Source organism: Dipodomys ordii, unplaced genomic scaffold, assembly GCF_000151885.1.
Source record: "Dipodomys ordii isolate 6190 unplaced genomic scaffold, Dord_2.0 Scaffold195, whole genome shotgun sequence".
Classification (NCBI taxonomy): domain Eukaryota; kingdom Metazoa; phylum Chordata; class Mammalia; order Rodentia; family Heteromyidae; genus Dipodomys; species Dipodomys ordii.
The window spans coordinates 593,332-619,726 of NW_012267411.1; the positions used below are offsets into that span (position 1 = coordinate 593,332).

Here is a 26,395-nt window from a genome sequence, read left to right on the forward strand (position 1 = left end):
GTGCTGTGTTTAGTGAAAGCTATTCAGAATATTTGCTTCAGTTGTTCTTACCTTTTTCTAATTATAATGTCCATGTATTTGGGAAAGCTAAATAAATTGGCAACAAACCACTCACTTCTCTCTTTTCTACTCTTCCTTTACCTCTGTTCCTTTTTCCCTTTTTCCTTTCTTCTCAACCATTCACATTATTCCCTCTTTTTCTCTTCTTTTCTTTCCTCCCTTCTCTTTTCTCATTTTAATATGATTCTAGGGTTCCTAATTTCTTGTTTTATGTAACTGAATCTGAAATGAATATTTCCAACTTGAAGAAATATCTCAGTTCTGAAACATTCTCACTAGTAAATTTGTTAGTAAAATTTATTCATCTTTGCTTTTCTTTTTTTATGTTTTTTTTTTGGGGGTCCGGTCATGGGGCCTGAACTCTGGGTCTGGGCGCTGTCCCTCAGCTCTTCAGCTCAAGGCTAGCGCTCTACCACTTGAGCCACAGCGCCACTTCCGGCTTTTTTCTTTTTGCTTATGTGGTGCTGAGGAATCGAACCCAGGGCCTCTTGCATGCAAGGCAAGCGCTCTACCACTGAGCCACCTTCCCAGCCCTTTTTTTATGTTTTTTATTGTAAAAATAGTATACAGAGGTGTTACAGTTACATGAGTAAGGGAATGAATACATTTCCTATGGAGCATTGTTACCTCCTCCTTTGTTTATCCCCTACCATCCCTTCCCTCCCCACTTTCCCACTCCCCCCCCCCTCAAGTTGTAAAGTTAATTTTCTACATAGTGTCTCCTACGTGTCATTGTTACAATAGGTCAACCTGTATCCTTGTTTCAGCATTTTGTTATTTCCCTTCCCCTCCCCAAATTAGAAAAAATGTATATACAGGATGCAGGGCACCAATATCAAATACAGTGACAACAGGGGTTATACTGTGGGGAAAGAACATACAAGAGAAAAAAACTCACATAATACATTTTAGATACATTAAAAACAATAGCAAGAAAGGAAAAACAAGTTGTGTCCCTATCTTGGGGTTCATTTCATTTAACATCATCTTATATGGTCATATGTACATAGCTTTTGACCTTTTTTGCTTGTCCTAGACTTATACTCGTTATTGCAAATAAGGGAAACCATGGAACCTATGTTTCTTTGGGTTTGGCTTACTTCACTTAATATAATATTTTCCAAGTCTTTCTATTTCCTAATAAATGGGGATGTCATTCTTTCTGATGGAGGCATAGAATTCCATTGTGTGTGTGTGTGTGTGTGTGTGTGTGTGTGTGTGTGTGTGTGTGTGTGTGTGTGTGTGTGGTGTGTGTGTGTGGTGTGGTGTGTGTGTGTGTGTGTGTGTGTGTATACCACATTTTCTTGATCCATTCATCTACTGAGGAGCATCTGGGTTGGTTCCATATCTTAGCTGTGGTAAATAATGCTGCAATAAACATAGTTGTGCTGGTAGCTTGTCTTGTTTGTGATCATTTGGTAAATGCCCAAAAGTGAGATTGCTGGGTCATAGGGGAGCTCTATGTAGAGTCTTTTGAGGAACCTCCATGCTGCTTTCGTTCAACAAATTTACACTCCCACCAACATTGCAATAGATTTCCCGATTTTGGCCACATCCCCTCCAGCATATGTTGTTATTAGATTTCTTGATTATAGTCATTCTAACTGGGGTGAGGTGGAATCTCAATGTTGTTTTGATTTGCATTTCTTTTATGGCTAAAGAGGTTGAAAATTTCTTCATGTGTCTATTGGCCATTCTTATTTTCTCTTCAGAGAAATTTCTCTGGAAGTCTTTAGCCCACTTATTTATTGGGCAGTTGTTTCTTTGAGGATTTGTTGTTGGGGGATTTAGTTTTTTTTGAATTCTAAGTATATTGTAAATATGAGACCCTTAATAGAATGGAAGAAAGACAGCCTCTTTAGTAAATGGTGCTGGTAAAATTGGTTAAACACCTGTAGAAAACTAAAGCTACATCCCCATACATCACCCTGCACCAGAATCAACTCCAACTGGATCAAAGACCTCGATGTCAAAGCAGACACCCTGAAAACATTACAGGAAGGTAAAAGGGAAACTTTAGGGCTCCTGGGCACAGGCGAAAATTTCTTTATATAGACCCAGAATCACAACAAATCAAAGAAAGCTTGGAAAGATGGGATTGCATGAAATTGCAGAGTTTCTGCATGGCAAAGGACATAGCTAACAAGATCAATAGAAAACCCACAAACTGGGAGAAGATCTTCATCTTTGCTTTTCTTCAAGTAAAAATCCTTTTAATTCCACTAAGACTTTATCTTAGGGTAGAAACCTTTGTGAACTAAATCACTTCAAAAAAATGACCCAGGGGGCTGGGAAGGTGGCTCAATGGTAGAGCGCTTGCCTTGCATGCCTGGGTTTGATTCCTCAGCACCACATAAGTAAAAAGAAAAAAGCCGGAAGGGCGCTGTGGCTCAAGTGGTAGAGCGCTAGACTTGAGCTAAAAAGCTGAAGGACAGCTCCTAGGCCCAGAGTTAGGCCCCACGACCGGACCCTCCCACCCCCCCCCCAAAAAAAAAATGACCCAGGGCTGGGAAGGTGGCTCAGTGGTAGAGTGCTTGCCTTGCATGCATGAGGCCCTGGGTTCTATTCCTCAGCACCACATACGCAGAAAAAGCCAGAAGTGGCCCTATGGCTCGAGTGGTAGAGCACTAGCCTTGAGCTGAAGAGGTGAGGGACAGTGCCCAGGCCCAGAGTTCTTCAGGCCCAATGACCGGACAAAACAAAACAAAACAAAACAAAATGACCCATTAACCATTTTAACAGAATAGCATCAACAAAACATATATTCTGTTTTCAGCCTTTCCCTTTCCTCACCTGTTCCCCCCCCTTTTTTAAAATATTATATGAAACATTCAAGAAAAAGAATAACTTTCAAAGACTTATTTTATAGAGGGAAAAGTAAAATGTGGTTTATATATGATTACCTAATACTTTTTGGAATATATACACACACACACACACACACACACACACACACACACACACGCACACGCGCACACACACACACACACACACACACACACACACATATAAAATCCACAGTACAATTCTGGAATTGTATATGGAATTTTATTATGTTCTGATGTTCTGATGTAATGCTATATAAAGATTAAAGAAGAAAAAATTGCACCATAATTATGTCCAATCAGGCTAAAGAGTTTTAATTTAATAAATAAAATGATTGTTATATTCTGAAATGCTTCTGAGGAGACTGAAGTCTATTTTTGTTTATAAAATTATTTTTTCAAGTCTTGTAATCTTGTATTTAAATTTATATAACTGAAATTGGAAATTTTCATAAAAATATGAATCAATTTACTAAATGTTACAGTGACTTTTATAGAAAAATGATTCTTGGAACATTGAATATCTCATTTAAAGAGAAAGGTGCTATTGTTTTAGGGAAAAGTTTTTTCTAGAAGTTTTTGAACAATATTTTTAGTTTGCCTTTTTTGAGATCTTGTATATTTGCTAGGATCTGTTTCCCACCAGAAAAATTGGTGTATCTGGGGATCTAAAGTAATGTGGATAGTGTAGAAACAAAAGTGAAGGGCCCATCCCCCAAACTTGGTCTGTTACTAAACAGCAGTTGACCAACTCCCTTGTTACCTTAATTTCCCTAACTGAAATAGCACTGCTAGTATGTACTCTATTTGATAATGACAGAATAAAACTAGAAGATATGAGGCCCCTTTTAAATGCTAGACACAATATTTATATATTTAACATTGCTATCTGGAGTAGAAAGTGTCTCTTTGGAGGATCCTAACTTTTTGCTTATCAGGATGGCACATTGCACTGAATATGGACTCCATGGCATAGAATACAAAGACTGGGTCTGGTAGTAAAGAGAGGAAGCTGGCTAGGGGATATAAGGGAACAAAGGAGTAGTAGTAATAGAGCTGTTCCTGGAACATTAGAAAATTGGCTTAAAATGGCTGCTTCACATGAGCAGTGATTCAGAGTACTCACATTGTATTTTTCAGGAGTACTTGCAAGACAAAAAAGAAGCTCCTACTAAGAACAATTTATGATTTCACTACTTTAAATTCTGATAAAGTTGTGATTTGCAGTAAAGTGTGGGGAGCCAAATAAGTGAGGCAAGAAGTTGATTAACTATTCTCTGCTGATTTCAACTACCAAACTTCACAGAGATCACAGTGACCTAGACTGTGAGGAAAAAAGATTATTTTTTACTGGACACTTTTCATAGAGACTTTAAACTTAAGAATAATTTGTGGAATGCAAGTGCATTTTAGCTAGAAAGGGCTAGTCTATCTATTTATTTGTTCAACTAGATAATTTAAGTACTGTTTTCCCAATACTGAACTTCAGATCAATGGCAACCATGCTGACATTTTAACAGTGTTCACTAAAAATTAACAATAAGACATGTTTCTTAGCAATGCTATTTACAGAATGTCTCTAATTCTGAGGATTCCCGCCACCCCTCTTGTTTTATCTTATAAGTATTTCATTTGTAGTAATTAATGCTATTAGATAGACCTTCTGCCTCCTATCCCATGTATTTTCTCACTCAAATTACCTTCTTTTGACTATTATTTACTTTTTCCTTAGCCCCTCAAGTGTGACATGGTCTTTATTTCACTAACACAGTAGATTCTTATCTTTTGCTTGCTTGCATGCTTGCATGCTTGCTTGCTAGCTAGCTAGCTTGCTTGCTTGCTTCCTTCCTTCCTTTTTTTTTTTTTTTGTTGTTGTTGGGGCTCAAAGTAAGCATGGGTGCTGTCCCTGAGGTATTTTACTCAAGGCCAGTGTTCTACTACTTTGATCTACAGTTTCACTTCCAGTTTTAGGTCTTTAATTGGATATAAGAGTCTGATTTTCCTGCTCAGGCTGGCACAATTCACTGTGATCCTCAGATCTCAGCCTCCTGTGGTCAGTCAGCACCCATTTTCTTTCTTTCCTTCCCTTTCTTACATTCCTTTCTTCCCTTCCTTCCTTTCTTTTTTTCTTTCTTTCTTTCTTATTTTCTTCTTTCTTTCTTTCTTAGAATACTTAAAAGTTTGGGAACATTAATAAATGAGCTGAGAATCAATATATGGAGTACCATGTATTACTAGTGTGATATCTCATACTCTTTCTAATAATCTCATAAGGATTATATTAGGAAACCAAATCATAGTAACTTGCTTTCTCACTCACTTATTCAAATAATAATTCTTGCACACCTATTGATCTAGCACTTGGACCAGAGACTTAAGAGTATAAAAGTGTACAAAAAAGTATGCCACCTTTCCTTAGGATCTTAAAAACTAATAATGAAACAAACATTAATTATATAAATACAATAAAAAGTCAGGAGTGATAAAGTAATTTATCTTTACCTAAAGTCATATAGCTTATCTTGATATAGCAGAGCTAGGTTTCCATCCCTAGACTAATTTTAAAGCCCAAGTTCTTTCCACTATAGCATGCTGCCAACAGATTGAGATAAGTGTGTTTACTGAGCTTTTCTTTCTATCTAGTGCTAATCAGTTATGATAGGTATTTTGGATTGGCATAGAAGTGGATGCCATTAGTCCCATCTCCTCAGGAGGCTGAGGCATGAGGATCACTTAAACCTGTAAGTTTGAGACTAGCCTGGGTAATATAACTATAGCTTAGTTATACTATTTTTACTTTAGGATGATGAGGAAGCTTTAAGTTTCAAAGATGTTACATAATTTGCCCTTGGTTTTGGCTACTAAGTGCTAGAGTTTAGAATGTGGTCTAGATATGACTCTAGAGCCTGTGAAATACACACAGCAAAAGCTAATACTTAAATCAACAAATATAAAATTAGTTTTAAATACCCCTAAATCAAAGTTTTAAATGCCCCCAAATTGCAGGGAGGAAAAGACACAAAAAGAAGAATGGTCTAATAATATATCTATCAAATCTGAAGAGATAATGAAATGGCATTAAGTATAACTTTACATAAAATCTGAAAATTGAGATGAAAACAACAAATTTCTAGGAAAACACCTTGTGAAGAATAACAATAGGAAAATAGATGTCTGAATAGTTTTCCTTCAATTACCAAAATATATTCATCATTAAAAACCTTCCTTCTAAGAAAAATCTAACAGAATGATAAATTCACAGGCTTAATTCTTCCAAAAATTATAGAATAAACAAATCAGTATTATATAAATTATATTCAAAAATTGAGAAAAAGAAGGAACATACTTATTTTATGAGGCCAGGATAACTTTGATATCAAAATAAGGATATTATAAGGAAGAAAAATTACTAGCTGTCTCTCACCAAAATTGATACAAAAATGCTAAGCAAATTATAAGCAGGAAGATCTAAAAATGATAATTCAACTTTACTGAGCTTTAGTTCAGAAGTGCAATGTAATTTCTTAAATAAGTGGGGAAAGATCTTATAAATAGGTGCAGCAAAAATACTAATCTGTGATTAAAATTCTCTTAGCAGACTAAGAATGCAAGTTCTTTAATCTGGTATTGGGTATCTTTTGAAAATTTCAGTGGTCAAATATACATGGCTTTCAACCTGAGATAGGAATGACACAGTGATACCAGTATAATATCTTAATTAAAACAATAATGCTCTCCCAAAAGAAAAAGGAAATTTAAAGTAGCTGATTGTTTTAATTAATTTTTGGCAAATTCATAGAACACCTACAATGCTCGTATTTCTGGTATGACATTAATTTTTTATACGTGTGGAAAATGCCAGTATCTACAAAATTAAGCATATTAATATCTCATATTTCAATACTTCTACTCTACCCTGCATGAATGCATATGCATACATGGCCACTAAATACTCTTTGCTAAAATGTTCACAACAACATTAATTGAAATTCCTAGAAGTAGAAACAAGTTTGTGCGTTGACAGTAGAATGGGTAAATTGTAAGATAAATTCCTACAATGGAATACAAGATGACAATAAAAATGAATCAACTTCTGCTATCTGTAACAATATGGAAGAGTTTTGTGAATAAGATGAGTATAAGAAATTGGACACCAAATAATGTCAGGTTCACAGCAGGAGAAATTATAATTATGATAGTGATAACATTTGGAGAGGTGAGGCTTGGGACCAGAGGAAATTTATAGGTACTAATAAAATTTGGTTTAACAATGTAATTTATATATCAAAGTAGGTTCATTTTATTATATTTCATAAAGTTATATTTATATAATTTAGATACCTGTGTTACTCTTAAGAATTTTATTTCAAATGAATCTATAAATTGTACCTCTTGAGTAATAATTGATATATTTATATTAAGCTGTGAATGTGAATTATTGGCATTGATTGAGAAAGTGGCTATTTTCATCAGAAAGCTTAAAATTATCTCTAGAATCGTATGAATTGTCAATTACAGTTCTTATGAATAATTTTATACTACATGCTTCTTAAATAATTACATGTTTGTTCATACTTTGAGATGTTTTGGAAGTTAATTTTGCAAATTAGAATGATGCTAACTAGCCAGGCATTGGTGGCTCATGCCTGTAATCCTAAATACTCAGGAGGCTGAGATCTGAGGTTCAAAGCTTGCCCAGGAAGAAAAGTCCCTGTGAGACTCTTATCTCCAGTTAACCACTCAAAAATCAGAAGTGGTGCTGTGGCTTAACTCTATATGCCTTGAGCATATAGAGGCTCAGGGACAGTGTAGGCTCTGAGTTTTGTCTCTACAACTCACCACCCCCTCCAAAAAAAATGATGATGACAACTGGTTTATTTTAGCTAGATCTCTCATATGAAATAAGACTTTACAAGTTTTTCAATTAATGAACTCATAAACATTACAATGTACTTTCACATAATAAACACTGAAATTATTCAGTATATGGAGAAGCTATGTTTTTCATATCTTTTTAGAATAGTAAAGACAATGAATATAATTTAAAAATATGAGCCTGGCGCTGGTGGCTCACGCCTGTAATCCTAGCTACTCAGGAGGCTGAGATCTGAGAATCATGGTTCAAAGCCAGCCCTGGCAGGAAAGTCTGTGAAACTCTTGTCTCCAATAACTACCAGAAAACCCACTGTAGCTCAAGTGGTAGAGTGCTAGCCTTGAGCTGAAGAGCTAAGGGACAGCACCCAGGCCCAGAGTTCAAGCCCCACGACCAACAACAACAACAACAAAAAATGTATTTACCTTAGAAGATAAAGCTATTCTTTGAAATTTTTCCACAGATGCTTTCTTGGATAAAGCATATTTTTGAATAGTAATATGGGAAATTCCGTTTTCTGCTGCCCTATTTTGATTCTTAATCTCTGTTAAAATGTTTTACGTATGCACACAGACACACAGACACACACATGCACACACAAATATCCGTCTTAGGAAAAGGAAAAAATGAAGATAACAACAGTAAAAACAGACATTATACCATGTTTTCAGTTAATAATTCTATATGAAATAGCTTACTTTCTCGTTTTTTATGGTATTAGAGTGAAGGCGTCACACTTACTTATGCAGGCACTGTACTACTTAATCTATGCCACAGACCTTTATTAGAACATTTAAAAAAATTTTAAATTAACTACTTAAAAGTAGTGTACAAAGGAGTTGCCATTTAACAAAGCACTTTATGAATAAAATATATTTTGATTATTTTTAATAGAAATAATATTTATTTGATTCTTTTTCTTGCTTAATAAAAATAAATCTCAAATGAGAATTGTTATTCATCAACCCCATTTCCTCTTATTCCCTCCTCTCCCTCTCCCTCTCCCTCTCCCTCTCCCTTTCCCTTTCCCCACCCCTCTCCTCCTCACCCTCCCTCCCTCCCTCCGTTCCTTCCTCCATCATTTCTGCATTCTCCCTTTTCCCCTTCCCAAACCTTATTATATATTCACACATGTATGTAAAATATTTTGTCTATTCTTTTCTTCCCATCTGTCTGTTGGAGGGGATGGGGTGTGATGAACTCAAGGCTCTTGTGCTAGCTTGGAGTCTCATGTACTTTCCTTCCCAGGACTGGCTTCAAACCACAATCCTTTAAGTCTCAGTCTCCTTTGCATAGGTAACAGGCATGAGCCTGGTACCCAGTCCAGGAGGGGCAAGGGGTAATATGTAATATATTTACTGATACTTTAAAATTCTAGCAAATAGATTTTGAAATAGCTTTATGTTTATAGACAGTCTAGTAAACATTTTAATGATACAATTTAAGTGTGTGTATAGTATGTAGTATGTCTACTAATATCTAAAATACTAGAAAATAGATTTGAAATATCCTTATGTTTATAGACAGTCTAGAAAAGTTTAATGAAATAATTTAAATGTGTGTGTAGTATGTAGTGTGTCTACTAATATTCTAAAATACTAGCAAATAGATTTGAAATATCCTTTTTTATAGACAGTCTAGAAAGCAATTTAGTGAAATAATGTAACGGTGTGTATGTGCTTGCGCGTGCATGCATGTATGTGTGCATGTGCCAGGCCTGGGATTTGAACTCAAGGCCTGGACACTGTCCCTGAGCTTTTTGTAGTCAAGGCTAGCACTCTATTATTTGAGCTTTAGCTCCACTTCTGGCATTTTGGTAGCTAAATTGGAGGTAAGAGCTCATGGGCTTTCTTTCCTCTGTTGGCTAGCTTCAAACTGTGATTCTCAGATCTCAGCTTCCTTAGTAGCTAGGATCACAGATGTGAGACAATGGTGTCTGACTGTATTTGTATCTGAGGCACTGAGTCATGAATGAATGTAGACTTTTAGCTATTTGGTCATGTATGTTGTAGTAGCGTGTATCTGTTGATTTAGTCTTTTACTAAACAACAAATCTAATTAAGAACACTGGAATTATTGTGATAATTGGTAGCTTCCCTTCCTCATTTCACTCCATTCTCTGCTTCTCTCTGTTGTGGATACTATCATGGCCTTCTACAGTTTAACCGGCATATGAAACACATACCGTTTATCTCAGTACTTTTCCTAATATAATAACTATACAGAGATCAGTGTTTTTTTATACCCTCTTTAGTGTCCTTCTCACAAAAAATATAAAGTTCTCTTTAAGTATCACCTTCCAAAACCATTCATTCTCTTACTCCTCTTTCTCTAATAAACTTTTACTCTGTGTCACTTTTTCTTACTCTCTGTCACAATATGATATTCTAGTTTATGTATTTCATAGTAAATAGAAGCACCATGATGGCAGAGATTTAATTTAGTCTAGCACTCTGAACTATGATATAAGCACAGTAGGCACTATATAAATATTTCTAGTTTGAATTAGTGAATGAATGAAATATAAAAAATTGTATCATTCTTTATGTCTCAGCCCTCAGTCAACTCCATAGAATTCATACATATATTCCCCTTATGGGGAGCCATGTGGGGATTTTAATATCGTACAACAGACTTTTAAAGTTGTTATCCTCTAAAGAAGGAAAATAAAGGGAAAAGAGAGAAAGGGGGGAATTACAGGCATAGTATTTAATTTTGTCTTTTATGAAGTAAAAAATGATTAAAAGTATTTGTTCCAAATGATCTTTGTTGTTGTCTTTGATAATTTAGAAATAATGATATTAGCTGCTGACGTACCAGTTGAAGTTATAGATTTGAATTGATTTTGTTTGTTTCCTCCTTATATGTTTCTACCTCACCTTTCTTTCTTTCTTTTCTTTTTTTTTTTTAAAGAATCCCACTCAAGTGGGAACAGCTCTTCAGGTTTTCTATAATCTTGGAACTTTGAAGGATACTATTACCAGTGTCGTGGATGGATATTGTGCTACTTTAGAAGAGAATATCAGCACTGCATTAGACATCAAAGTTTTGACTCAGCCTTCCCAGTCAGCTGTCAGAGGTATGGATATGGTTTATATTTATCTTCTTTATTTATTTATAACTGAAAAATCCTTTGGATAGTATATGAAACACTCATGTTTCAAAGCAGTCTAATGACTCATTTTTTTTAAATTTTTAAATTTTATTTTATTTGTGAACATGCTGTACAGAGGAGTTACAATTACATGGGCAGGATAATGCGTACATTTCTTATCAAGCATTGCAGCCTCCTCCTTTGTTTACCCTTCACATCCCTTCCCAGCCTCCTCCCTCCCCCCCAATCCCAATCCTTCTCCTTCCCCCCTTCCCCCCCCCCCCGCACCGACGTTGTAAAGCTCGTTTTGGACATGACAACTTGTACTTCTCATTGTTGCAACAGGTCCACCTGTATCCTTAAACAACTGGTTTTTCCCCATCTCCTCCACAAGTTATACTGACATCAAATATAGTGAAAGCAGGGGTTATACTGTGGGGGAGGGACATACAAAGCAACAAAGAGATAGTCTTATAAATGCGTTAGAAACACATGCATGAAAGAAAAAAAACATTAAAATACACATCTAACGGTTCATTTTCCTGACATCACATTATCTGACCTTTTCCGCTTGACTCATACATATACTAGATATTACAAATAAGGGAAACCATGGGACCTGTGTTTCTTTGGGCCTGGCTTACTTCACTTAATATAATTTTTTCCAAGTTTTTCCATTTCCTAACAAATGGGGCAATGTCATTCTTTCTGATGGAGGCATAGAATTCCATTGTGTATATATACCACATTTTCTTGATCCATTCATCTACTGAGGGGCATCTGAGTTGGTTCCATATCTTAGCTATAGTAAATAATGCTGCAATAAACATAGTTGTGCTGGTAGCTTTAGTGTGGAAATGACTCATTTTTTAGTAGACAGAAAATGAGAGAAGAAATTGTTTCAGAATTTATTTATATTTTTTATATAATCTGTGAGTTGATTTGGCCAGTTGATATATTCAGAACTTCTAGATAAAGATGTGTAAACTGTAGCATCATTTACTTGAGAAGAAACAGATGCAGAAACATTCAGCTTCCCCACCCCCCCAAAAAAAAACCATGTATTTTTCTAAAATCCTTATCTTCCCTCCATATCCTTTTTATTGGGAAAGATTTTTTTTTTCAGAAATGCCATTTCTACTATAGCCTCTGGCCTTTTCCTTGTGGTAGTTCTCATATTCAAGAAGAGTAATGGGAATAATGACCAAGGAAATAGAAGCTGATAAAACCTTTGGGAACATTACATCTGTGGCAGAGTAAAGTGGCTAAGGAAGAGACATTGTAGAAGGAGAGGAATAGCCCTGCATTAGCAGAGTTCACCTTTTCCTACCAAGTCACTTAATAATTCCATTCACATACATACACAAAAAACTTCTATATAGAAGATAGGAAAAGCCATAAACTAACTATGTGCACTTCTCCCTTAACTGTTGTAATTCCATCCTTCTGTTTTTCTCCCGATACTCTTTCTGTTTTCCTAGCAAAGAGTACTGTACTTGTGTTTTGATTCTAATACTCCAGGGTATTGCTTCAACAGATGCCTTCTTTCTGCACTGGCAATTTTTCCTTCTTTGCATCTCTTCCATCATAGTCACTTGTCTTATTCTGTCTTCTTATGGTTAAAAACAAATTTACATTGACTCTCCATTTCTTTGTTGAGCTCTATTTCTCCATTTTCTTTTGTCAGTGTGCAGAAAAATTTCAAATTGTTATGTATGTTGATTGTGTTTAGTTTTTCTCTCCTTGTATTCTTTTCCTGTTTTGAGACTCTATAAGTATCAGAGTTGTTGTGGAGAAAAAAATAACTCATGTAGAACAAACGACAGTTCCTAATACATGTTTAATACAAAGAGATTTGCAAACATTTATTATCTTTATATTTGCTATGAAAATGTGACATTAAGTAATATTAAGTATCTGTAACTCAGAAATAAGTTGCATAAGATAAAAAGAGATAAAAGAATCTTATGTCCCAAGGAGATTTTCTCAGGTTAGCTCTAGCCTTTGAGTAGATTCATATTAAGACTATTCCTGAAGGAGCTCTTTGAAAAGAAATCACCAAAGACAATTTCACACTCAACTTTTCCCAGCAATTATTCTCAGAAAGTTTGATCTCATGTCTAAATTTCCAGGAGCTGTTTAATCTCATTCCCTCTTGTGTTGTCAAGAATAGGGGGAAAAATAAAAGCAATTATTCACATGCTGTCAATTTTAATGTGGGCCTCTTTTGTTGAAAGAATAAAGAGTTTAAAGCTGCCTTATTATCATCTGTTGAGGAGTGGATACCATGATTTAATGTAGAAACCTTAAGCATCAATCCCTTCTTATTTTTAAAAAGAATAATCATTATTTTATTTATTCAATATTACTGGATAGTGAATGTGAATTTTCTCATCTTGATTGGCTATTTTGAATTTATTGAGAATTTGTTGGAAATATACATTAAAGTACTCTAAGAATGAAGGAGCATTAGGTTAATGACTTATTTTCAGGGAAGTTTTAAAATCATACTTCTAGATTTTCTACAGATGTAAGGTTGCTTCAAAATTTTAAAATACATTGGGCTGGAAAGGTGGCTCAGTGGTAGAGTGTTTGCCTTGCATGCATGAAGCCCTGGGTTCCATTCCTCAGTACCACATAAGCAGAAAAAGCCAGAAGTGGCACTATGGCTCAAGTGGTAGAGTGCTAGCCGTGAGCTGTAGAGCTGAGGGACAGCTCCCAGGCCCAGAGTTCAGGCCCCACAACCGCAAGCCTCTCCTCCCCCCCCAAAAAAAAAACCTAAAAAAACCCACAAAAATTTAAAATACATAATGATTCAATTTTAAAAGAAAAAAATGTTATCTTACATGTATGAACAGAAAAGCCTATAATTCAGTAAGGAAAAGATAAAACAGTTCAAGGGAAAAATGGATAAAGACAGTTATGCATGGTAGTACATGTTTATAATCCCAGTATTCATGGGGCTAAGTTAGGAGGATTGTGAATTCAAGGCAGATCTGAGCTATGCATCAAGCCCCTATGTTTTTAAAAAAAGAAAGATTAAAACCTATGAACAGGCAAAACACAGGAGAGCATACTGAGTCAACATGTGAAAGATGTTCAGCCTCTTTTTAGAGGATGAATTACAAATTAAAATACAACCTAATTAAGATACTATTTCTCAGCATCTGGCAAAATGTAAGAACTGAGTGCTAGATGAAAGTAGAAACATTTATATGTACACTTTTCAAGTTTTTCAATTTGATCTGTAAGGTTAAAGTTGCCTATTCCTTATATTTTATTATTTATTTTATAAAAATATGCCCCATAAACATTTATTTTACACTATTGTGTGTACTAGTGAAAATGACATTTGTTTTGGTAGAAAAATGGATATCCAAGTTTATTATAAGCTGAGGACATGTTAATAAACTAGAGGAAGTAAATTGCAGAAAGATACATTATGATATCATATCTAAAAATAAAACACTATTTTGTACATGTTAATATATGATTATGTTCTATGTGTAATAAAAATGTATACATACATGAAATGATAATCATCAGACTTAAGATGCCATCTGCTTGTGGAGATAGACCAAGGGAAATATGACTAAGAACAGAAGGAAGCTGTTTATGTTTTATTAAAATATACCGTAATCATGAAGTAATCTACTAATGAGGTTGGACTGCTTATGTAGTGAACCCCTAGAGGTGTGGTTCAACTGCAGAGTGCCAGCCTTGAACAAAAACAAAACACACACACATACACACACGCACACGCACACAAAACAAAAGCCAAGCTAGAACTTGAGGCCTTGAGTTCAGGCATAAAGGCAAAGAATGGAAGAATTTTATGTCCTGCCACATGAAAGATGAGTCCAAGGAAATAGGAAATTTCCCTCTAATATAAAACATTGCATTACTGACCTCTAGATTTTAGTCTTAGAGTATTCTGAGACTAATCAGATTTTTATCTCATATATTAGTAACTGACTCTTTCATGGATGTTCAAAATATTTCTCTTTCTTAAGAATAACCTTTCTTTTTTTTGCTTCTATATGCTTTTTGTAACATTTTGTTATATTTAGACTATTTTTGGGTTTTTTGGGGGTGTGTGTGTGGTATTATGGTTTTAACTTAGGACCTTACATTTGCTAAGCAGGTACTTTACTGCATGAGCTATGTACTGGCCCTTTTTGCCTTTGTTGTTTTTTAGGTATGGTTGTGGATTTTAACCTAAGTCAGCCCGAGCTTTCTATATTCCTATCTATGGCCTCCCATGTAGCTAGAATAACAAGCACCCACCTCCATGCCCAGCTTACTAATACAGATGAAGTCTTGGGGACATCTTCTGCTGAGTATCTCTTGAGTAGCTAGGATTATAGGAGTGAGCCACTATTCCTAATTGGAAACTTTTTATTTGTTATGTTACTTTTTTATTTAACCAGGAGGTCCTGGACGATCTACCATGCCAACCCCAGGAAATACTGCAGCTTTTCGAGCTTCCCTCTGGACCAATATGGAGAAACTAATGGATCATATTTGTGCTGCTTGTGGACAGGTAACTATATCAGAGGATTAGAAAGAATATGAATTATAAATTGACTCCTGGTTATTCTTAGTTGTGTGATTGGGGACAAATTATTTTGAGTCTCTGAACATTCACAGCATTTCTGGTAGCTGATTATATGTAAAGGATATATCATGTCATTACCTTTCCTGTACAAATATGTTTATTTGTACTAGATAGTAGTAATGCTACTTATGGTTTAACTTAATAATTAATAGTAATAGTAATTGTGAATTAAAAGCACCTTGCAATTGCTTCTCGGCCTTTTGGCTAAGTTCAAGTGTAGTACCTGTTCTTATCAGTTTAATATCTGATACGTCCTCTATCCGAAGACAATATATTAAATGGATTTTTGGCACTAGGAGATGGAATAGGAGCTTGCTCCGTCCACTCCACGCATCGACCTGGTATTGCAGTACTTCCAGGAACGGTGCACCAAAAAAATAAAAATAAAAAAAATAAAAAAATAAAAGCACCTTGCTTTTTCTAGAACCTAAGCTTTATTATCTCTTGCTTTTTCCCTCAACTACCTTTTAGGTACAACATCTACAGAAAGTATTAACTAAGAAGAGAGATCCTGTTTCACACATTTGTTTCATTGATGAAATAGTTAAGGTATGTTTAAATGATGGATTTTATATATTATGAATACAGGACGCTGTATGTCAGGTTTTCTAATTTTTAATATTTTAATTTTAATTTTTATTTGAGCATCTATAGGGTAGGTGCATATCAAATGTCAATAGGGAAATATATTGACAGTTTTAAGCTTTTCTTGGTATATAAACAGGTTTATAAACTAGATTTTGAAATGCAATATTAACTTTTCATTTTCTGTCATATAAGTGATTATAATGTCTTTGAAAATTTTATTAGAGAACGAGGTAAAATAATGTGGTAAATAATTCATCTATTTATATATTTAGTTAATCAGTTCATTAGTGCCGGTAATTGGGTTTGGACTGTTGCTCAAGCCTAGCTTTTTCAATTTAAAGATGTGTTCTACCATTTGAGCTACACCTTATAATGCAATGAAAATAGTTAAAATGATTTTTATTACTTGTATTCTGTGAACTATTTCACAATTATCATCATTTTATCAGTCTTTTCTCTGGAAAAAAATGCACATTTGAGTTTACTTTAAATTATTAAGGACAAAATAATCCTACCTGATAATAGTTTCTGTAATGTTTCATTAGTTAGCATTTTGAGTGTCTTTTCTTTAGTAGGTATCTAGATAAAGAATGTATTAGAATATAGGACTTGGGATGTGGCTCACTGATAGAGTGCCTGTCTACTATTGATGAAGCCCTAGATTTGATTTATGGTACTACAGGAAGACATAAAAATAGAAAAGAGGAAGAAAATAATAGTACAGGTGCCTGTTTTTAACACCTATAAACTTAGCTATTCAGGAGCTGAGACCCATGGAACTCAGTGCAAGGCCAGTCTGGCAGAAAAGTTCAGTTCTATCACCAATTAACCCCCAAAAAAGCCAGATTGGAGGTGTGGCTCAAGTGGTCTAGGACCAGAAGAGTAAAGACAAGTTAAGTGCAAGGCTCTGAGTTCAAAGCCCTTCTCTAGCAAATGAACAAAAACAAATGAACACATGTGTTTAGTATAGAATAAATATATAAAATAAATCAATTCTAGAAATATTTCAGTTTAAATGTAGAACCACTTGAAAGCTATAATTGAGTTAATTCTACTTTGCTTAATAAATGCTATAGATAACTTGTAAAATTAGTCTCTGCTTTAGTTAACACTGTTTGTAAGATACAATCATACTTTCAAATTCATATTCCTTATAATATTTTTATTTTGAATGTTCTCTTTCAGTATCATATTTTCTATGGCTTCCATGAATGAATAAATGGATGACTTCAGTTTTAATTGAACATTAGGTGATTATTAGACATAAATCATTCAATTTTGGGAATTTTAAAAACCAGCTAGAGTTCTAGCATCACTGCAGAATTGTTGATACTATATATTGCAGTTTATTTGAGAGTGACTTAGCAAATTATTGACAAATTATTCAGAAACCACATAGTGAAAAGCAGGTTGTGGGTTTTCATCTGTAGAACTAAACCAGTTTAGCTGCATGTGGGAGTGCAAATATGATACTTTCATTTTCTAAGCCAGCAATTTTTATTTGAGCAGAATCTTGTAATCATGTGTGTAGGAAGCGTCAAGCTAAATTTGGAATGTGTTCAGCCTTTTGAATAGCTATACTACTAATGAGAATTTTAAATATGAGAAAGAACGTGTTTTGCCCTTTTAGATATCAAGTAACTTGATAATATCATTAGAAACTCTAATTAGAAAACTTTCAGAGCACCCAAATTTTGAGTCTTTCGAATATCATGAGTAAAATACTCAACTTATCTTTCTATGACATATAATTTGATTAAAATATTGAATAGGAGAGAAGGGATATCAGGAGAAAAAGGAAGGGGTAACAATGCTCTACAAGAAATGTACTCATTACCTTACTCATGTAACGGTAACTCCTCTGTACAGCATCTTTACAATAAAATACAAAAATTGAATAGAGATTTATCTGTTGGATTTTTAAATAAAATATTATCAGTAAATATCCTTCATCTGTAAAGATAGGTTACTATCTGGAGACAGTCTTAAAGACCTTATTATAGTACTTTTATAGTACAAACATGTTGTAGATATATTAGACAAAAATAATTTTTTCTGTGTGTATGTGAGCGAATACTAGGGCTTAAACTCAGGTCCTGGACTCTGTCCCTTAGGTTTTTCATTCCAGGCTGATGCTCTACCACTTGAGCCACAGTTTGATTTCTAGCATAGTTGGAGATAAGAGTATTTCAGGGGGCTTTTTTCTTCCTGGGTTGACTTCAGACCACAGTCCTGAGATCTCAGCCTCCTGATTAGCCCAGATTATAGGTATGAGCCACTGGTGCCCAGTACAACAAACATAATTTTTAATCAACTATCAAGCATGCCAAATGTAAGAGAATCTCTGAGCACCATACACATATACTAATAAAATAGTTAAAACTTTAGTGAGTATTTGTGAGTTATGAGTGCAAAAGATGGTGTTCTGCTGGGGTCAAATGTCTATATCAAATATGAGATCAGCATTCTTAAGGTTTAGGATTCTACAAAGTGGAAGAATGAGCCTAAGAGTCTTCAATTAATCCTCCAGGCCTGAGTTAAATCCCCAGAACTATCCACTAAAAGAAGTCTTATATTAAACCAAAGTGTGTAACAGTGGTATGAATGCAGTCTTGTTATTAACTGTACCTTTACATCCCTACTCCCATGAAATACCTATGCATATCCTTTTTAAAGAAAGACATTTCTGGTTTATAGCCACAAAACTGCTCCAGGTATCATGGTTAGGCAGTAGGAATTCACAATGAAAAAAATCACCCATCCTTTAAATTGAAAGTTATGAGTAAGAGTCAGCAGGAAAAATAAAAGCATGCAAAACCAATTTTAGACTCTTCTCAAGGAAGGGAGTGATATAGGGAGTAAGATTGATTGGAGCATATTATAAACATTGGGAAATGTAAGAGTGAAATTCCCTTCTGTATAGCTAATTCAAGCTAATAAAATATTTAAATAATATTAAAAATAAACAAAAACTAATACGGATTTTTCAGGTGTTAGAATTACCTGATCTAAAACTTTAAAGTAGCCAAAGATTTTAAAATACCTTCTGTATGAAATATATTGAAATGATATAAATATGGGAAACCAGTGACTGAAGAAAGTATCAGGTAATATTTATAAAGTGCTGAAGCGAACATTTAGAAATAAAAGTAAAATAATTGAAATAAAAGAGTCAGTAGATTGCTGGGTGTGGCAGCATACCTGTAATCCCAGCTGAAAAACAAAGTAAAACAAAAAGGCCTGGATGTGATTGAAATAGAGTGTAAGCTGGAGCCCCTGATTACCATAAAAACAAACAAATCAACAGATTAGTTGTATAACATGGCAAATTATATAAAACTGTAGAAAGAAGTATAGGCAAAACGGATGAAATTATCTATAGTGCTATGTAAAGACTAAGATATGAAATATATTGATATTAAATAATAATATTAAAAAATATGGAGGACCAAATGAGGTGTTAATATAAGGCTACTTGGAAAAGAAAGCCTAGTTAACTATAAAAGAGAGTATTATCAGGTCAAGTCATGGAAGAGAAGCATTTGTCAGCATCTAGTATTCATTCCTGATGAAAATTCTCAGCAAAGTTAAAAGGAAGCTTTTTCACCAGATAAAAGGCGTCTGAAAGAAAATGAACGTATATGAAAATCGTATATGATAAAAACAAAAAATCAGAGATTTTAGAGGATTTCTTTTGCTGTCATTACTGCTATTTCACATTTTTTTAGCTAGTGCACAGGCAAGAAAAGGAAACAAGACTTTCAAATGGAAATGAAACAAGTAAAATTTCTTTATATGTGACATGATCACCTATGTGAAAAATCTAGTAGAATGTCCAAATTGTACTAGGGCTAATAAAGTTATGTTATAAGATTACTGAATATAGGCTTAACATGCAACTTACTATTCTTCGATTAACAATTCAGATTAAATATTTTATGTGTGCAGTTAGATACAATATGCAAAACTTGGTTGTACTTCTGCGTATTAGCAATATGTAATTCATTAGGAATTGAACATTGTTAAATACTGATTTTATTAACTATACTGTGTATTTGTGGGGGAATGTCTAGATTAATATATGTCTAGATTAATTCTAGATTAATATATGTATGTATATATGTGTCTGTGTTTGTGTGTACATGTATCATCCATCTGTCCTACTACCCATTTTGTGTTAAACAATTTGTTTACTTATCTCTGTTTTCTATGGCTGAAAACAATTTTAAATTCTTTGTTAGATCTTCATTTTTTAGGGCTGGTTTCTATCTTTTTATTTATTTCAATTAATTGGGTCTTAGTTCCCTATTTCTCTGTATGCCTTGTTATGTTTTGCTGTGATTTTTAAACTGGAAAAAGTAATCACCCGTCCAAGTTGTTATATACTATGTTCATCAATTTGGGTAGGTTTAAGAGATCTTGGCCCTTTTAAAGCTTTTTGTGAATTGTATCTTTAGTATGTAATTATTCAATTAGAGAGGTTTGTTTGGTTTTTCTTTTAGGAACTTTAACTTTCTTGCTCCCTCTAGTATTCTAGGTCCTGTGGCTGCAACAAGCTGCTAAACTGTTTTTACTGTGGCTTCCAGACAGTTCAGTCAGCACTCCAAGTTAAGAGTCTTAAACTACTCCCAATATTGAGCTTTCCCCCAGAAAATAATGACATAGGGAACATTGTCCAGTCTTGTTTTTTCTCAAGGAAGGAGGGGCTACTTAGGGTTTTCCTCCCAATTTCTAGCTGTGCTGACTTAGGACAGGGCTGAACTCCTTTTGCTCATGGCTACCACTCTACCACTTTGAGCCACAGTGCCACTTCCAGCTTTTTCTATGAGTAGTTGTTGCTTGCTGGGCTGCCTTTGAACCATGACCCTCAAATCTCAACCTCTGTGTAGCTAGGATTACAGGTATGGGCCTGTAATTTACAGGCGAGGGCCTACCTAAGTTGATGTTTCTATGGTGGCATCAATCTCTTTGGAAAAACATATTTTTTCAATGAGTTTCCTTTTTCAATTGCTGTGTGTTTTCTTTTGAAAGTTTATTGTCTTTTTATTAGTGTATATTGTACAAAGAGATTTTATTGTGATCTTTATGCATGCATATAATATACTTCAATCAGATATGCTCCTTTTGTTACACTTCCTTCTTCCTTCACATTTGTTTTCTAAAGTAAGAACAATTGGTGAATATTTAATTATTATTTTGGTTGATAAAATAGTAGCTAGGTAAATTAAAAATAATTTCATGCTGTTTATTAGGTTTATTATGTTTATTATACTGATCAGAGGGAATTTATTATAGAAGGTTAATTTGCTTATATTTTAAAGTAAGTGGTTTGAAGCTAGTCTTGACAAGAAAGTCTGTGAGACTCTTACCTCCAATTACTTTCCAAAAATCCAAAAGTGGATCTTTGGCTCAACTCGTAGACCTCTAACCTTGAACAAAACATTAAGAGACAGCAGCACACAGACTGACCCTGAGTTCAAGTCCCAGTATGGGCATAGAGAGAGAGAGAGAGAGAAAGTGGGGGGGCAGGGAAGAGAGAGAAAGGACAATCATTTTTTTTGGGGGGGTCGGTCGTGGGGCCTGAACTCTGGGCCTGAGCACTGTCCCTTAGCTCTTCAGCTGAAGGCTATCAGTTTACCACTTGAGCCACAGCTTCACTTCTGGCTTTTTCTACTTATGTGGTGCTCAGGAATGGAACCCAGGGCCTCATGCATGCAAGACAAGCACTCTACCACTGAGCCACCTTCCCAGCACCTCACTTTTTTTTTAATGCAGGGTTGCTTTGTAGCACAGACCAGCCTAGAACCTAAGATCCTCTTGCCTCAGCCATCTGGGTGCTGAAATTACAGTGCACCACCACACAAGGTCCTAAAAGGTCTTTCTGCTAAACTGTATTAATATAAAAAAGTTCTTTCTGTTCTACTTTCAAAATGATTTTTTAAAATTATGTCCAATGCCACCTTTGTTCTATCTCCAAACCACCTTTGTTGTGTTTTTTTTTTAAACAAAGAGCAAATGGTTATGTATTTGCTCTGGATATGTAGGTTTTATGTGTATATATCTCTTTGGAAAAATGCATGTGTAAAAAGGCAATATTTTGATTTTAACTGAAATTCTTTCAGGTAGGTCTTCTCATTTTTCTCTGTTAAGGTTTATCCAGAAGTTTCTAGTTAATTTTTTAATCCTTTTTTTTTTTGTAATTAGACATAGCAAAATGTTTCCCCCTAAAGCCTCTTTTTCCACAGAGAATTTTTTCTTTGTCATGTTATATTTGCCGTGCCAGTATTCCTCTGCTTTGGATCCAGACAATGATTAAGAACTAATTTAAAATTCATATCAACTTGATGTCTTTGATCAAGACTGCAGGCTTCTTTACTTCACCACATGATATCTCCACAGAGATCTCTGCACAGACATTTTGCTAAGTCTTTTGCATCCTCGTTTCTTTTGATCTTGGCTTAGTTTCTCTGCTTCCCTCTGACCTCTTCTCAACAAGCTCACTGACTTAGAAATACTTTATCAAGGACTAAAAATTGGTATTCTGAGTGTTGGCCTCCTCCAACTCTCTTTTGTCTCAAAGGTGGAGCAAGATTGTATATTCTTTTTTAGACTTATCCCCCTTTCTTTTGTTTTGATTCTGTATCTACTCATCTTTGTTTTCTTTTAATATGAACTTCTGTACTTCTTCTCAGTGTTCTACCATCTAAAAACAAAATCACCAAAGCCTTTATCTCCCTCTCAATACTTTCCTTTATACAAAGGTTTGCTAAACTACCTATTTTCTTACTTCCCTGTTATTTCTTTTCCTCACACCAGTGAAACCACACTTTTGCTTTACCTGAACAGTTCTTGCCCTACACACTGGAATGGTCTTGGACCCTGTTTTACTTCATACTAATAAAGTAATTGGGCATTTAATTCTCTCCTTTCTCCTTCAGAGATTCTCTTGTCCTCCTTCAAACACATACCAAAATATGAAGCTAATTTATAGGACAGAGCATTCCTTTGTACCATTATTCAGATTCAACAATAATAAGTATTACTAGTGTGTTTTAGAACCATCTTTACCTCTACTTACTTTATACTAGAGTTATTTCCTCCATCAGCCTGTGTTCCCTGGATCCTATTCTCAGGATTGCTTTCTTCTTGTGCCACATATCATTTATAGGAATTCTCATATATAATAACAGTTTCTGCTACCTCCATATGAAGGTATCACGTAAATCTTTATTGCCTAGGTCTCTTGCTATTTGCCTTAGTTCATCTTCATTTGGATATTCCACATTCCAGAAGCATGAGTCTGAATGATCTTATTTTTCTCTGCCCATCTCCTCCTTCTCCTTCTTAAGTTTCATTTTGGCTGTACCATCTCCACACTTCTGATTTGATACATATTTTTCCTAATTCTTTATAAATATATATACTTGTTCATCTAGTCATAGCAGCCTATTCTTCACTAATCTACTATAGTGCCAAAAGAAAAGTCGTGTCGCCTCAGTTTTCTACAGTAAATTTGTGATTTCATTGCCCATTGGCTCACCACCACTCCACTACATTACTTGTGGAGTGGTTTTTCTGAAACAAAAGTTTGATCATGAAATTCTCATAAGAAAACCCTCAAATACTAATTTTAATTTTATCCAAAAATTCTTTATAGACATTCAGAATAATTTCTGGACCACTATGTGCATGCCCTATAATACTATTAAGTTTAAACATAAAAATTAACCATATATAACAGAGTTTATAGGTATGACTTTATGCAAGTCAACAGAGCTACAACAATGAAAAACACAATCTAGGTGTGACATTTATAAATTATAATGTTTTCAATGTTGGCAGGCATTAAGGTAGAGCTTACCTATGCCAGACAGTATTTTAATAATTTTAGAATTTATTCTATCTTCATAACAATAAGAGATAGTTTTCTATTTTACAGATAACCTGAGACATAGAGAAATTAAGTAACTTGACCAGTCACACAGCAAGTAGATGGAAGAGCCAGAATGTAAACCTAAGTACTCTAAGCTCTGCTGTTGCTTTTCTTGACTATTCTATTCCTTTAATACAATATCATTGTTATTGTGATAATGAATATAGGACACTATAGGGCTGGGAATGTAGCTTAGTGGTAGAGTGCTTGTCTCACATGCATGAAGCCCGTTCGATTCCTCAGTACCACATACACAGAAAAAGCCCGAAGTGGTGCTGTGGCTCAAGGACAGGACTGCTAGCCTTGAGCAAAAGGAGCTCAAGGACAGTGCCCAGGCCCTGAGTTCAAGCCCCAGGACTGGCAAAAAACCAACAAAATATATATAGGACAGTATAGAATTTTATAATAAAATGAAGACAACTTAGGGGAACCAAAAGTAAGAAACACCTAAAACACTGAAGAAAGTATATCCTTTAAAAACTAGTATCAATGGCTGTATAAGCCTGTAATCCTTGCTATTCAAGAGGCTGAGATCTGAGGATTGTGGTTCAAAGCTAGTCTGGGCAGGAGAGTCCATGAGATTCTGATTTCCAATTAGCCACCAGAAAGCTTCCAGGAGATGTAGCTTAAGTGGTAGAGCACTAGCCTTAAACAAAAAGCTTAGGGACAACATCCAGGCTCTGAGCTTAACATCCCCCTACCATGCATACACACTAGCACAGAAACAAAAAAGGAAAAGAAAAACAAATAAAAACCCTGATAGCTGAGAGATTACAAATAAGCTTGAAAGAATTTGAGTGTGTGGTGTTAGTTTTTAATCTCAGTCTTAAAAAAAAATATATATATATATATATACATATATATATTTATTTATTGTTATTGTGAAGGTGATATACAGAGTTATATAAGTCAGGTAGGGAGTACATTTTCAGTCAGTCATTTAACAAGAAAAGGAGGCTCAATTACAAAGACCTGTGTGAATTATGTTGAAGTTTGTGTGTATATATAATAACAATACAACAATTAGATCTTGGATAGGTATAAGACTTTCTGTAAAATTCTGACCAAGTTACCTTATCTCACTGAGACTTTTTTTTTTTATTACATTCTAAAAAGGGACTAACTGTAATCTTAGCTACTCAGGAGATGAGATCTGGGAATCACCTTTGGAAGCTAGCCCAGTTAGGAAAGTCTGTGAGACTCTTGATCTCCAATTATAGAAAAAGCTGGAAGTGGCTCAAGTGGTAGAATGCTAACCTTGAGCAGAAGGAGCCTAGGGACAACATACCAGCCCAGAGCTCAAGCCCCAGGACCAGCAAAACAAACAAATAAGTAAATGGGACCGGGAAGGCTAGGAGTGTGGTTCAAGTGGGAGAGTGTCTTGATAGCCAGCTTGAGGCCCTGAGTTCCAACCCCAGTCTTGCTCAGAAAGGAGAGTGAGGAGATTGGGAGGGAGTGCCTTCTACATGAGGCAATTCTATTTACTTATTTATTCAATAAATATTTATTGTGACCTATATTTCCTATTAGACTCTAGATTCTGAAAACATAATACCAAAAAAGACAAAACAGTTGCATACTTGTGCCCATATTCCACAGTCTTAGCTACTTAGGAGACTGAGATCTGAGGATCCGTGGGCAGAGAAGTCTGTGAAACAAAAAGCTGGAATTGTAGCTGTGGCTTAGGTAGAGTGCTAGCCTTGAGCAAAAAAGGCCAAAGCCAAGCTAGAGCTTAATGTCCAAAGTTTATGCTTCAATATACACACATACACATGCACACATATGTACACACACATTTTCTGTCTCTTTCTCTGTCTCTCTCTGTATCTCTCACATACAATAATAATAAAATAAAATAGTAATAATAAAATAAAAAAGATAAATGAAGTCTTTGCTGTCACATTCTATTGGTCATCATAAGATTTAAATGTGGCAACATCTAGTAATGCTTGTCACAATATGGATATACAGATAATACTAATTTCTCTGCTGAAGTTCACATCATTTATACATATTCATGGCATTGGAGTTTTGGATTACATTACTGAGGTCAAGAAGTAGCCAGATTAGCTGGCATACACTGTTTTCTTTCAAAAGGGTATGTCTCTGTAACTCAGTAGTAGAGTGCTTGCTTAATATGTATAAGACCCTGGGTTCAATACCATGCAATACAAATACAAAAAAAGTATTGCAATCTGTCTAGTATTGCTATAATAGAATACTAGAGTCTAGGTAATTTATTTTTTAAAAAAAGATTATTTTCGTATTGTTCTGGAGGTGAGAAGCCCAAGGTTGAGGGGCTCATATCTGGTAAGGGACTTCTTACTGTGTTATCCATGGGGAACCTGGGTCAAACATCATGACGATAACTAACCTCACCTCATGATTATAGTTTTAATCAACT

The 26,395-nt window shown here is 34.9% G+C and overlaps 1 protein-coding gene across 1 annotated transcript in view; it reads left to right on the plus strand.

Moving 5' to 3' along the window:
- The window catches only part of Cog5 (component of oligomeric golgi complex 5), a 206,515-nt gene that overhangs the window by 106,618 nt on the left and 73,502 nt on the right, over positions 1-26,395 (plus strand). Inside the window, exons 8-10 of the mRNA XM_013034737.1 lie at positions 10,672-10,837; positions 15,283-15,395; positions 15,942-16,019. Coding sequence (XP_012890191.1) covers positions 10,672-10,837; positions 15,283-15,395; positions 15,942-16,019 — 357 coding nt within the window. The remainder of the gene's footprint in view (positions 1-10,671; positions 10,838-15,282; positions 15,396-15,941; positions 16,020-26,395) is intronic.